The 15456-nt window shown below is 46.1% G+C and overlaps 1 protein-coding gene across 2 annotated transcripts in view; it reads left to right on the forward strand.

The window, feature by feature from the left end:
- Positions 1 to 15456, forward strand: part of LOC115458322 — a 164132-nt gene that overhangs the window by 96012 nt on the left and 52664 nt on the right. For both annotated transcript variants that reach the window (XM_030188206.1, XM_030188207.1), the window contains exon 3: positions 12928 to 13260. In XM_030188206.1, the coding sequence (XP_030044066.1) occupies positions 12928 to 13260 (333 nt within the window). The remainder of the gene's footprint in view (positions 1 to 12927; positions 13261 to 15456) is intronic.

Consider the following 15456-nt stretch of genomic DNA (forward strand, 5'->3'; position numbering starts at 1 on the left):
CAGCAATAATGGAAACCGAAGGCGCCCAGCTCAAAAACGAACAAATCCAAGGCATTGGGTCATGGGAGGGGCCAAGATTCGTAGTGCACTGGTCCCCCTCACATGCCAGAACATCAACCGGGCACCCTAGGGGGCACTTGTAACAATTAAAAAAAAAAGTTACCTGCCTCTGAAGTCCATAGCTCCCTTCCCTTGGGTGCTGAGTCCCCCAAATCCCCCCAAAACCCACTCCCCACAACTCTACACCATTACCATAGCACTTATGGCTGAAGGGGGGCACCTAGATGTGGGTACAGTGGGTTTTGGGGGTGGTTTGGAGGGCTCCCATTTACCACCACAAGTGTAACAGGTGGGGGGGAATGGGCCTGAGTCCACCTGGCTGAAGTCCACTGCACCCACTAACAACTGCTCCAGGGACTTGCATACTGCTGTGATGGAGCTGGGTATGACATACAGGCTGGAAAAAAAAAGTTTTTAAAGTTGGTTTTTTTGGGTGGGAGGGGGTTAGTGACCACTGGGGGAGTCCCTCCCTCCCTCCTTCCGGTGGTCATCTGGTCATTTAGAGCACTTTTTTGGGACTTGTTCGTGAAAAAAAGGGTTAAAAAAAGTGACCCAAATTCGCGCTAAAAACGCCTTTCTTTTTCGATTATCGGCCGAGGACGCCCATCTCTCCTCGGCCGATAAACACGCCCCAGTCCTGCCTTCACCACGCCTCCAACATGCCCCCGTCAACTTTGGCCGTTTCCGTGACAGATTGCAGTTGAAGACGCCCAAAATCAGCTTTCGATTATACCGATTTGGGCGCCCATGGGAGAAAGAAGCCCATCTCCCGATTTGGGTCGAAATATGGGCGTCTTTCTCTTTTGAAAATAAGGCGACTAGTAACGTAGCTGCCTGTCTTTTATTATCCTTCTTTTATTCTTTGCTGCTTTTACTGATTATATAATTGTGAACCGCTTAGCTGTAATGATTTGCGGTTTATGTGAATAATATTATAGGGCTCAATATAATATTGATAAAAGATATTTTGAGCCCTTTAAAAAAAAAAAAATAGCTTACCAGCTGTGGTGGTGGATACCAAAACTGTGACAAAATTCAAGCCAGGCTGAGATGGATATGGAAGACAATGGTAGGAACAAGGGTAGGAGAGTGTAGTATTGCAAACAATTTACCTTTCACACCCATGAGAACCGAGGCAAAGAGAGAAATGATAAGGGGAAAACAAGGCCCCTATAAAGATTGACCTTGAGATGCTGCAGATCATGGAACTGGTGGGTTAAAAAGAGCAGGCTATGACTTCTCAGAAACCAATTAGATCAATGCCATCAGGTGGCGGGGGCTGGTTACCATCCAGGAAGTAATGAGACCTGACAGCCAGATGCTGGGGCAACAGCCTCAAGAGTTTCCTTAACCACACCCTCTCCAAAGGACATCACAGGATGTGATACCTGCAAGCAAGCCTTCTCTGGAGTATCCCCCACTCTCTGGAATGCACTCGCTGAAAGGCTTGACTTAACACAAGACTATCTGTACTTCAGGAAGCAGGTGACAGCCAACTGGCTGTTCAACGAGGCCTTTAATAAAATAACTAACTTGGTAGACACACACACACTATACCTGTACATGTTTATCCACTCCTACCCTAGCTAAGATCATTTTCAAGCACCATTCTTTAAATTAGTCCCTTTATTTTCTTACTCCTGTTACTCTATCTTATCAATAAGTTCCATCTTTGCTTACACCCTATGATGTTTATCAGGGCTGTGCCTAGGGTCTCTGGCGCCCCCCTGCAGACTATCAGTTGGCGCCCCCCCCCCCCCCCCGGTAAAAATGATCGCTCCAAACCACCAGTCCCGCCTCCCACCACCGGCTCTGTCACAGACCGCATAAGCCTGGCAAGTGTTACTCCAGAGGATGTTGCTTGTAGCAATCTCCAAAATATAGAACAGGAAAAGTTCTCTACGATGACGAATCACAGAAGGCAAAAGTAGAGACTAATAGACGATTCACCACTGGAGACGTAAGTCCAATAGTCTTTATTATATCAGAGATAACGACCCGACACAGGCTGTGTTTCGACGCTAAAAAGCGTCTGCATCAGGGGTCAATAAATACACCAAGTAATGAATGCAAAACGAAGAGTCCTACTTGTATATGTGTTGTCAACTCACTGATCACGTAGCGCCAAACAGAATATGCTGGATACAAACTATCAGAGCATATTCTGTTTGGCGCTACGTGATCAGTGAGTTGACAACACATATACAAGTAGGACTCTTTGTTTTGCATTCATTACTTGGTGTATTTATTGACCCCTGATGCAGACGCTTTTTAGCGTCGAAACATGGCCTGTGTCGGGTCGTTATCTCTGATATAATAAAGACTGTTGGACTTACGTCTCCAGTGGTGAATCGGCTTGTAGCAATCTTACAAGATGGATAACATAGAAAGGGTGTAGCACAACTATTAAATATTCAATTGCACTTCAATAACTGATGCAGGGAGGGATTTATTTAAGGAGGCATGAGGATGTGATTATTAATCTGGAGGCCTGTATAGCACATAAGCACTGCAATACTAGGAAAAGACCAGCACTGGACTTCAGCCAAGCACACAAGGTGCATTCCAAAAGGCGCCCAGGTGGATCACTTCTTATTTTCAGTGTTTAGCTGATGATTTATCATTCAAATATTTTAAACAGGAAATGACTGGGTTTTCTATACCTAGTACTATGCTGCCACCAAGCAGCAAATATTTACTGCCGAAGGTGAAAAAATTAGCTCCTTCCTTAGGCTCAGTGACTAAAATTTACTGCGACACTACATAACCCAGAAGACAAGGGCAGATGGATAAAAGACCAACCCACTTATTTAGTTCCATCAGCTTCTCTAACACTTTGGGTAAGAAAACATATTAATTTCTATACATAGATCAAATATTATCTCACCCTCCCTCCTCAGTAATGTTTAATTTTGTTTAATGTCTACCACCTTCACGGAACTCATCATCTTCCTCTTTGATTCTCATAAGACCTATACTTAGTGCAGTACCTGGGCCCCATCTTATCACAAAGCCTTGCAACAGTCCAAAGTCACCAAAACAATGAAGCTGTTGTCCAAACATCTGGCAGCCCCAGGCTCATTGGCTATTAGGGTAGTAGCCACAACTGCTGAGTGCAAATTACCCCAGCTTTAATGGAAGCCCAGCGTAGACAAACTACCACTCTGTACCCACTGCTTTTACTCCTTCCTCTTTGGCTATGAGTGGACATCCACCCAAGCCCCTTCGCTCTTTCACCTATTGGTCCTAATAGCAAACTCTGGAGTACCCCACTAATTACTCCTTCCGCAATCTGTCACAGCGCAGGCGCAGCATTAGTGCAGGAGGCGGCGCTCCTGACGTGTCTAGCCTTCCCCTTTGCTCATGTTCCGCCTTCTTCTGACATCAAAGAAATAACGTTAGAAGAAGGCGGAACATGAGCGAAGGGGAAGGCTAGACACGTTGGGAGCGCCGCCTCCTGCACTGACCCTGCGCTGCCGGGCAGAGGTAAAATTAAAAGGATTAAAAAAGGAAAGGGATCTTGCTGCGGGAGAGAAGAGGGCGCGGCAGCGCCCCCCAAAGGACGGCGCCCCCCCTGCCATGCTTACCCCACTTACCGTATTGGCAAAAATGTTTTATTGTGTATTGTGTTGACATTGTAATGTAGCATACTATGCCATACTTTGTATTATTTGAATATTTTTACTGCTGTAATTGTCTGTTGCTTATGCTCACATATTCTTTCTGTACACCGCCTTGAGTGAAATCCTTCAAAAAGGCACTAAATAAATTCTAATCTATTATAATAAAACTCACCCTCAACGTTCTGAAGACAACGTTCTGAAGTCACTCAGTCACTCCCTGAAGGGTTCATGGATTCATGGTGGTGAAGCCACAACACTGACCATGTCTCTCTGCCCCGCCCTCACATGACGGACCAATCAGAAAAAAACACCCTCAACATTCTGAAACACAAAGGACCATCACAACACCGTTCCCAGGCAACACTAGGCAACATAAGACGGACCAATCAGAGGAAACTACGTGACAATAAGGGAGGAGCATTCCCCAGCAGAATGGCTCGTTATCTGTGCAGCACGGAGAGCACAGAACCACCGCTGGAACGAGAGAAGAATATTCCTGCTGTGGGTATGTGCAAAATAGACCGGGGGGGGGGGGGGAGAGAAATTTTTAAATGCCTAATGCCAGTACTGAAGCGTGCCAGAGGGCCTATAGCACAGACTATATTTGGGATCACTTGACATGGAGTCAGAGGAGCCTGAAAACAACGTGCCCGTCACCATCTGGGACGTGGGCGAACAGGGCAAGCTGCGGCCCAGCTGGAAGGATTACCCGCGACCCAGCCAGCAGCAAACAGCTACCAAGGAAGGGGGAGGAGTACTCCTTCCCTGCCTAGGAATCGCTGGAGACTGGCTGCCAAACTAACGAAACAACCGCACACCGATGCACCACCTCCATCATTCGAAAGGCATCCACTCTTTCTTCAACAGAAATGCAAACTAATAATACAAAACAAACAAAGAATACATGGTTTCTCAGGCGGCTGGAGGTAACTCCCCACCCCTTTCCTCTTCCCCTTTTGCCGAAGCGGCCAAGGACGTGCCCAACCATCCCCAGCCTCAGGCAAGCTGTCTCCCACCTCGGGGATTCCCCGAGCACCCGGAAGAAGACGGCGCTGATTCCTGCAGCGCATAAATGTTCCAGCATTCCCCTGCAGCCGGCCTGAAATGGACCAAACATACCGGATCACCCCCCCCCCCCCCCGACAGCCCGAGACCGTGCTCTTCTCCCTTCTGCCAACTTAAAACAACCATCCCTGTCCTCAGGCAAGCCGTCACCCACCTCCAGGATGCCCAGAACCCCAGCCCAATGAAAAAAGATGGCGCTGCTTCCAACAGCACATTTCTCTTCCAGCATTCCCCTACAGCAGCCCTGAAACGGCCAAAAAATACCGACAAAGAACGTGCTCCTCTACCTTCCGCCCATCTAAAACAACACTGCTGCCTCAGCACAACACAAAAAAAAAAACCTGGAAAAAAAAACACCACTCAGCAAAGGCTGACCCCCCCTACAACCACATTTACATTTCACCAATAGAAAGACCCCCCTCCACAAACCTCCTTGACAGACAAAACCACACACATACAATACAACAGAAACACACCCTCAAAGCCACGCACCAATCCAACCCACTTTGCCAGCACAGCACATTCCCCAACCCCCAAGCACAAAACAAAACAAAAAAAAACACACATCAACAACCTGCACACACCGCACCCTCACACACACACACAAAATAACTCTGTGACACATACACACACACACACACAAAAAAAAAGCCACATGCTAGCGCCCGTTTCATTGGTTTCGGAAACGGGCCTTTTTTACTAGTAATAATAATAATATAGCACCTCAGACTGCTTCCTCTTTCTTTGTTGCCTGGCAGCCAGTGATGTAAACCGTGGCATTCTAGCCACAGGCAGGAGAGGAAGGGAAAGCAGCCCAATGCACCACAACACCACTGTTCTTTTCCAATCACCAAACCTGGATCAGCGGGAGGGTGGGGAAGGTGCATGAGAGAGGGAGGGACGATCAAAGGTGACATGGACCAGCATGGTACGAAAGAGAGGGGATTGATATACATAGGCGAGTTAGAGAATTGGAGAGGATATATGGAGAAGGTATATGAATGAGGAGAAGGACTGGAGGGGGCATGAGATTAATAAGTCATGGCTACATGTTCGTGCAAGTGGTAGGGTAAAACCAGGACTGCCTCACATGATGTAGAACTCAAACCACAGCCTGGAAACCATTAGCACCACAAGACCCAGGGGAGATTAAACCAATAATAGCAGGGTTCTACAGTGCTCTGGATAAATTGGCTGGAGTTCTTCTCCATTTACATGACTGTGGTCAGGAAGATGTGGTGGTAACCCCCTAGTTTCACCCTACAGTATTTTGTCACGTGCAAATTAAATATCACTGGGCAGATGGCTGGTACCATGATATGTCCTTTGCGGAGTGAGCTGGGCTCCTGAGTCAGCCCCATTTTGAGCCACAGCTGGATGCCTTTACATGCAAGGGGAGGAAGAGATTATTTTAACTGGTGCATCAGTTTGAATGTTAAAAATCTCCTAAAATAATCACCTTAGTGGAAGCCAAACACCTATGTTAGAACTTCTAATAGATCACCTAAAGAAGAGTTTAGATGTGATGATGCAAAGTTAAGAGACAGACACATTAATCGTGTTGAGTACTGAAGGAAGGTACGGAGGGAATAGGTAAACATGGTTCTGCTCTAATTTAGAAAGAGCATTTCAAGCTGCATTCTATTACCAGTTTGGATGCAAACTGCTAATTTCGACATTCAAGGTTTTGAATGCCATAGGCCCATATGAACATAAGAATAGCCATAAAAGCTCTGTGGAACCATTAGATCATGAAGGAGCAAAAGAGGCACTAAGGGAGGACAAGGCTTCGGTCTTTATGGAAGAATATTTAAGAGATCTACCTACACCAGAAATGAAAGAAATCTCAGTGAACATAGAAGATGTACTGAGCCAAATCAACAAATTAAAAAGTAGTAAATCACCTGGACTGGATGGCATACATCCAAAGGTACTGAAAGAACTGAAACATGAAATTGCTGATCTGCTGTTAGCAATCTATAACCTGTTGTTAAAGTCATTCTTAGTACCTGAAGATTGGAGGGTGGCCAATGTGATGCCGATTTTTTTAAAGGGTTCCAGAGGTGATCCAAGAAATTGTAGGCCGTTAAGTCTGACGTCAGTGCTGGCTAAAATAGTGGAAACTATTATAAAGAATAAAATTACAGAACACATAAATAAATATGTTTTAATGGGACAGAGTCAGTATAGTTTCAGCCAAGGGAATTCTTGTCTCACCAATTTACTTAGTTTCTTTGAAGACGTGAATAAACATGTGGATAAAGGTGTATTGAGTGTATGTGGATAGGTGTATCTAGATTTTCAGAAAGCTTTTGACAAAGCTCCTCATGAGAGACTCCAGAGAAAAAGAGTCATGAGATAGGAGGCAATGTTCTGTTATAGATTAGGAATTGGTTATTGGACAGAAAGTAGAGAGTAGAGTTAAATGGCCATTTCTCTCAGTGGAGGAGGGTGAATAGTGGAGTGCCACAGGGATCTGTACTGGGACCGGTGCTATTTAACATATTTATAAATGATCTGGAAATTGGAACGACGAGTGAGATGATTAAATTGCAGATGATACAAAACTAGTCAAGGTTGTTAAAACACATGCAGACTGTGAAAAATTGCAGAAAGACCATAGGAAATTGGAAGATTGGGCATCTAAATGGCTGATGAAATTTAATGTGCACAAATGCAAAGTAATTCACATTGGGAAGAATAATCCGAATCACAGTTACCTGATGCTAGGGTCCACCTTGGTGGTCAGCACCCAAGAAAAAGATCTGGGTGTCATTGTAGGCAATACCCTGAAAATGCCCAGTGTGCGATGCAGCCTAAAAAGCAAACAAGATGCTAGGAATTATTAAGCAAGAGATGGTATGTAAGACTCAGAATACTATGACGCCTCTGTCTTGTTCCATGGTGCGAGTTCTGGTAGACGTATCTGAAAAGGGAAAGGGAAATGAGACTTGATATACTGCCTTTCTGAGGTTTTCACAACTACATTCAAAGCGGTTTTACATATATTCAGGCACTTATTTTGTACCAGGGACAACAGAGGGTTAAGTGACTTGCCCAGAGTCACAAGGAGCTGCAGTGGGAATTGAACTCAGTTCCCCAGGATCAAAGTCCACTGCGCTAACCCCTAGGCTACTCCTCCACTAGGTTCAGTCAAAGAAGAGCAACCAAAAGGATAAAGAAGATGAAACTCCTCTCATATGAGGAAAGGCTGAAGAGGTTAGGGATCTTCAGCTTGGAAAAGAGATAGATGAGGGGAGATATGATTGAGGTCTACAAAATCCTGAGTGGTGTAGAACAAGTAGAAGTGAATTGATTTTTTACTCTTTCAAAAAGTACAAAGACTAGGGGACATTCAATGAAGTTACATGGAAACACTTAAAACAAATAGGAGGAAATATATTTTCACTCAGTAGATAGTGAAGCTCTGGAACTCTTTGCCGCAGGATGTATTAACAGCGATTAATGTATCAGGATTTTAAAAAGGTTTGGACAAGTTCCTGGAGGAAAAGTCCAAAATCTGTTATTGAGACAGGCATGGGGAAGCCACTGCTTGTTCTGGGATTGGTAGCTGGGTTTCTGGCAGGTTCTTGTGACCTGGATTGACCACTGTTGGAAACAGGATACTGGGCTAGATGGACCATTGGTCTCACCCAGTGTGTGTGTGTGAGTGTGTGAGGGTGCGGTGTGTGTGCAGGTTGTTGATGTGTGTCTTTTTTTTGTTTTGTTTTGTTTTTTGCTTGGGGGTTGGGGGATGTGCTGTGCTGTCCTTGGTCGCTGTTTGCTGCTGGCTGGGTCGCGGGTAATCCTTCCAGCTGGGCCGCAGCTTGTCCTGTTCGCCCACGTCCCAGATGGTGATGGGCACGTTGTTTTCCGGCTCCTCTGACTCCATGTCAAGCGATCCCAAATATAGTCTGTGCTATAGGCCCTCTGGCACTCTTCAGTACTGGCATTAGGCATTTAAAAATTTCTCTCCCCCCCCCCCCCCCCCCCCGGTCTATTTTTGCACATACCCACAGCAGGAATATTCTTCTCTCGTTCCAGCGGTGGTTCTGTGCTCTCCGTGCTGCACAGATAATGAGCCATTCTGCTGGGGAATGCTCCTCCCTTATTGTCACGTAGTTTCCTCTGATTGGTCCGTCTTACGTTGCCTAGTGTTGCCTGGGAACGGTGTTGTGATGGTCCTTTGTGTTTCAGAATGTTGAGGGTGTTTTTTCTGATTGGTCAGTCAGGCAAGGGCGGGGCAGAGAGACATGATCAGTGTTGTGGCTTCACCACCATGAATCCATGAACCCTTCAGGGAGTGACTGAGTGACTTCAGAACGTTGTCTTCAGAACGTTGAGGGTGAGTTTTATTATAGTAGATTCTCAACAATGTTTCCAATAATAGTATTTTAAATTTAACTGTTTTGGAAACAATCTCCAATCAATATTCTAAGTCTAGTTATTATAATTCATAATCTTTGGTATATCTGCAGTACCTATGCAAAGTCTGAAGTCATTTTCTCCTTATATTTTGCCATACTGTAAGTGGACTGTTTGTCATTCATTTTACCTGCATTTTTAGGGGTTTGACAGTCATATTTAACACATCAAGGAGAGAATGTTTCCTTCTTTGTGCAATGGCCCAGAGCTGTAGCACATGGAAATGTAGGTTCTAGTCCCAATCCACTACTCAATGCAGTGGCTTCCAGCAACTCCCAGGGTTTGATTTTTGGGCATCAGATGTGCACACGGAAGGAAAAGAGTTCACAGGCCCTGTAGCCGAGTCTCTGTGGCCTCCAACTGCATCTCTCTGTAGCTACCGTTCATCAATCTGATGAACCACAACCACACCTCAAGCACCCATCTAGCACACATCCAGGGGTGACCCTACCATTGAGCAGACCAGGGACGTAGCCAGACCTCAGCGGGAGGGAGGTCCAGAGCCTGAGGTGGGGGGACACAGGTTAGCCCATCTCCCCCAGACGCCGACCCCCCCCCCCCCCCCGCCACTTTTGCCCCCCTCCTGCTGCCGCCGAACCCCCCACCACCACCACTTTCGATCCCCCCTTCCTGCCGCCGCCAGGTACCTTTGCTGACAGGGGTCCCCAACCTCCGTCAGCCAAAGTCTTCTTCAGTACCGGTCTCCGGTGCCTCCGCTGATCTGTTTCTGTCAGTCCTGACTCCTGACGTCCTGTGTGCACATCATGTATGTAGCCCCTTGCAGGCATGCATGTAGGACGTCAGGACTGACAGAAACAGATCAGCGAAGGTGCCGGAGACCAGCGTGAAGACGACTTTGCCTGGCGGGAGTTGGGGACCCCTGCCAGCAAAGGTACCTGGCGGAGGCGGGGGAGGGTCGGCGGCAGCAGGAGGGGGGATCGAAAGTGGAAGGGGCCAGAGCTAAATCTGTGAGGTGCCATGCCCCCGTCTCCCCACCTAGCTATGCCCCTGGAGCAAACTATGTTTTTTAGTATTACAACCTAATTTTTCTGCTCTGCTTTTCAGCCCCTGTTGACTTATGCAAATGAGGCCTCAGTGAATCCTTGCACATATCCCTGTATCCCTCTACACAGGCCCCTGAGAAATACAAATTTTATGGAATAAAGTTTTAAAAAAGAAAGTAAATTGAAAAAAAAAGATATTCATTACAGATTTTTCTACATTCATTTCACCAGTAGGACTACGCAGATTTTTTTTCTACTTGTGTCTTTTCATGATTCACTTTCTGTAAAACACACACGATCGATGCAATGCAAAATTTGGCATGAACTTCCCCTCCTCCAGAAGCTGCCTATTTCTTAGATTTTGTTTTTTATTTGCATGTCATCTAATTTCCAAAAAAATAAAAATCTAGGTCAAATAAAGAATCCATAATTAAATACACTAACACAAAGCAATATAATGAAAAATGGATGAATAGAAAAGGTGGAAAATCAAATCTGAATAAGTAAGACCGAACATAATCACAAAACCTAAACATTACTAATATTTTAAGACCTACAAAAACAGTAACAGAATGTGTGATAAATTCAGCATCTGAAAATGTGCAATTATTATTTGGATTTTGCTCACACCTTTTTCAGTAGTAGCCCAAGGTGAATTACATTCAGGTACACTGGATATTTCTCTGTCCCATGAGGGCTCACAATCTAAGTTTGTACCTCAGGCAATGGAGGGTTAAGTGACTTGCCCAAGATCACAAGGAGCAGCAGCAGGATTTGAACCTGCCACCTCTGGATTGCAAGACCTGTGCTCTAACCACTAGGCCACTCCTCCACTCAGCAACATTCTGTGTAGAATCTCCAATAGTAGCAACATTCCATGTTCCACTGCACTAACCACTAGGCTACTCCTCCATTAGCAACGTTCCATGTAGAAGCCTGCCCTTGCAGATCAGCAACGCAGCTGCGCAGGCTTCTGCTTCTGTGAGTCTGACGTCCTGCACGTACGTGCAGGACGTCAGACTCACAGAAACAGAAGCCTGCGCGGCCGCACGACTGATCTGCAAGGGCAGGCTTCTGTTTCTCTGTCCCAGGAGGGCTCACAATCTAAGTTTGTACCTGAGGCAATGGAGGGTTAAGTGACTTGCCCAAGATCACAAAGAGCAGCAGCAGGATTTGAACCTGCCACTTCTGCTCTAACCACTAGGCCACTCCTCCACTCAGCAACATTCCGTGTAGAATCTCCAATAGTAGCAACATTCCATGTTCCACTGCACTAACCACTAGGCTACTCCTCCATTAGGAGCATTCCATGTAGAAGCCTGCCCTTGCAGATCAGCAACACGGCCGCGCAGGCTTCTGCTTCTGTGAGTCTGACGTCCTGCACGTACGTGCAGGACGTCAGACTCACAGAAACAGAAGCCTGCGCGGCCGCACTGCTGATCTGCAAGGGCAGGCTTCTGTTTCTCTGTCCCAGGAGGGCTCACAATCTAAGTTTGTACCTCAGGCAATGGAGGGTTAAGTGACTTGCTCAAGATCACAAGGAGCAGCAGTGGGGTTTGAATCCGCCACCTCTGGATTTCAAGAGTGGTGCTCTGACCACTAGGCCACTCCTCCAACATATTTACAATGGGCCAGATATTCAGTGCTATTTAACCAGCTAGGAATAGTGCTTGACCCATTAAATAGCACTTAGCCAGTTATCTCTGTCGAATATTAGCGCTTAGGAGGAGGCGCCAAAAAACATCAGTGCTGAAATCAGTGCCGACTAAGCATAGTCTATTATCAGCACCTAGATTTAGGCGCCAATTATAGAATACGCTTAGTTGATATTTCAGCACCTAAATCTGCGTGCATCTATTTACACCAACGAAAACATGGCGTAAATCCCGGCACGTAGATTTAGGTGCACTGGGCCATATTCTATAACTAAGTGCCTAAATTCCAGAACGCCCACAAAACGTCCATTTCCCCGCCTATAACCATGCCCCTTTTTGCCTGCACACGTTAGAAGTTCGGCGCACATCATTAGAGAATACGTGTGGTGATTTGTGCACCTAATTTCTAATCAGTGCTCATTATTGCTTGTTAAGTGCTGATATCAGCGCTCATTATCTTGTTAAGCCAATTAAGTTAGGTGTGGTGTTATAGAATCTGCACTGATTTTGGCGCCTAAATCTAAATGCACTATATAGAATCCTGGGGCTAGCGCAGAGCTGCTAACCGGCTATCCGCAAATATTCAAGTGCTGGCCGGTGGGCAAATCGGACCACCTGAATAGCAGTCCTATCTTTGCACGCTATTAACTTAACCAGACAGCACTGAATATTCAGTTAGAGCTGGCAAAAAAAAAAAAACAAAACCCGGATATTCAATGCCCATCTCCGGAAACAGCCCAGCATTGAATGTCCGGGGTTAGCACCAGTGGCGGCAGCAGTAGCTAACCATGCTGCCTGCCGTCAGCTGAGGATCAGGGGAATGTATTTAACTGCACCAATTAATAGGTGTCTATAATTTGGATTTAGCCACTGCTAGGACAGTTAAAAAATATATAGTGGGTTTCTTGACACCCACAGACCTCTTTTTCCAGGACTCGTGCAGTTTTAGCTCCTAGTGTCTCTTTAACCTGCTTGTGTATATAGATCTTAAGCTCTCTTGGGTAGGGGCACTCTATCTACTGCTGCAGAAAGCTTTCTCTAAGTGTCGACTGTGTATTCAGTTTCTGATTCCTGTATCTGGTTTTATTCTCACAGGTTCAGCTGACAATGTCTGTGTACCTAACATTACAGACCCCAAAACAAACCTTAACCTGCTGCTCGGGAGCACACTGCTTCTGAACTGTACTATCCAAGCCTGTCCTCACAATGACAGCCTGCTGGTGACATGGGCCAAGATGCAATCAGAGCAGTACATCTCCATCAATGCCAGCCAGATTTACAGATACCACTGGAGGAAAGAAGACAAGTTGAAAGTGGTGTCATTGAAAATCCCTGAAGTGATGCCCGAGGACGAGGGGCTATACAGGTGCCAAGTCTCTCAGGGCGACTTCACGGCTATGGGACTCACCATCAGCGTCCATCTAAGAAGTAAGAACTTGGAACTCAGCTTCAGTTCTGCTAAGAGAAGGCAGTAACTGGATGATCTGCGTCACTCATGGAGGCAGATTGAGTTTATCTTGGTTTTCGCCCAGTATATGAGGATGCAGTTCTGATTTTACTGAGAAGCACAAGAGGCTTAGATTCTGTGCCCAGTCCTGGCTCTTATGTGAAAATCAAATACCGGCACCCTGCGCCCCTTTGGCGTCGTCAGCGCCAGCACTGTGCCCCCTCCTTTGTTAGTAGCACTGGCTCCAGCACAGTATCTCCCCTTCTCCCTCTCCCCATCTTCTGCCCAGCACCATTATCCTCACCAGCCCCTCTCTGGTGGGAGGCGGGACTTGTGGTTGGGAGGTGGGGATAGTGCTGGGCAGACTTATACGGTCTGTGCCAGAGCCGGTGGTGGGAGGCAGGGCTGGTGGTTGGGGGGCGGGGATAGTGCTGGGCAGACTTATACGGTCTGTGCCCTGAAAAAGACAGGTACAAATCAAGATAAGGTATACACAAAAAGTGGCACATATGAGTTTATCTTGTTGGGTAGACTGGATGGACCGTGCAGGTCTTTTTCTGCCGTCATCTACTATGTTACTCTCTTTTACTCTACCTGATGTAGAAGGGCATGGGGGTGCCCCTTTGTGTACACTTCAAAATCCGGCTGTGACCCTGCCTGGAGAAAGGTAAAACCAGGAGCGGCTCAGGCTGTGCTAGACTTGCCCTGGATTGAGTGATAGCAGTAGCCCAAGCAGCTAACAAACTGTGCAGTTTAAATGTGTGTGGAAACAGCATCCTTCACATCCTGCTCAGCTTCACACATATGTAAGAGAAGGGTGCATAAAAGGTGGTTCTTGAACAAAGGGCTGTACTTTACTGTCAGAAGCAGAATAGCAATCGAGAGGTCCTGGAAGCCCATAGAAACCCAGCTGCTGTTCTACGACCATCTCCCTAGTGTGGAAGGTTTCTCCTGTCCGACTGGTACAGATCACCGCTGTGGCCTTGTTATGTGCTGGGGACAGTGTCACTTTTTATTTCTTTTAAAACAGTGTATGACTAATTTTGCGTTCCTCTCTGCTCTCCCTTCTCATCTTTATTCTCCTTCCTGTCCTCCCACCTTGCTGGGATCCTTTTCCCTCCCTCTTTTCCTTCCCTCTCACTCTTTTCCTGTACTCTCCACTCTCCCTTTTCTTCTCCCCCATTCAATTTTCTCTCCTTTCTTCCTTTGCAACTTTCCTCTCCATTTTCCCTTGTCTGTCTTCTGTCTTCTCTCTCTCTTCTCAGTGGCATGGAACAACTCCAGAACACAAAGTGGTCATCAGTAAGTAAGCAGGATCCGCAGGGAGGGGGCAAGCTGCCTGGCAGATCTTTCATCTCATTCCTGTTTAGTGGTTTGGGCTGCTTTGTTGGCAGCTGTCCAGCTGTGCAACAAGCTTAGCTGGGCTTGGACAAGGCAGCTGTGTGGAGGCCTCACTGCTGCTGCCAACATCTGTCCGTGATTGCAACATCAGAGGCCTCAGATTGAACTGTATGTGAGAGCATGCCATGGAGAGAGTGACATGAAACGGTGGGGGTGTGAGAAGAGTGCCTGTCACATCACTGAAATTCTCACCCATCAGCTCAGACTCCTGCTTACATCATTTTTTTCTAGGTATCAAAATAATAAATCAGATCCCAGGTTTTAAAGGAAAATTGTAGATCTGGGGATACTTAAATATTTGCACCTTCATAATTTGAGTAATTTTGAAATACATGTAGAAGTAAAGAAATTTCACAGATTAAGGCCGTGCAAGTAGCTGGTTGTATACCTCAACCACTAGATGTGGAAGACGCTTAATTGGCTAAGGGCAATTTCTGGGCTTGGTGTAATCAGAATGTTTTGTTCCACTCCATCAGTGCAGAGCCTACAATGAAAACCAATCCTCCAGGGTCTAGAAATGTAAAATGAAACATACAATTTCCACTTAGGGCCATTTTCAATGATGCAGAGTTGTTTCCATACCCCTCCCCCACCTATCACTCAGTGCACTGTATCTCAGCTGTACGTACAACAAACTCGACTCTTTACTTTGGACTTTTATAACCCGCTTTCGACTCTTTACTTTGGACTTTTATAACCCGCTTTCTCTCCCAATAGCGTGGGGTAGCAATCAAGAAAACTGATTCCACATTCAAGCAGATAATACAACATTACAT

The sequence above is a fragment of the Microcaecilia unicolor genome, chromosome 14 (assembly GCF_901765095.1).
Source record: "Microcaecilia unicolor chromosome 14, aMicUni1.1, whole genome shotgun sequence".
NCBI lineage: Eukaryota > Metazoa > Chordata > Amphibia > Gymnophiona > Siphonopidae > Microcaecilia > Microcaecilia unicolor.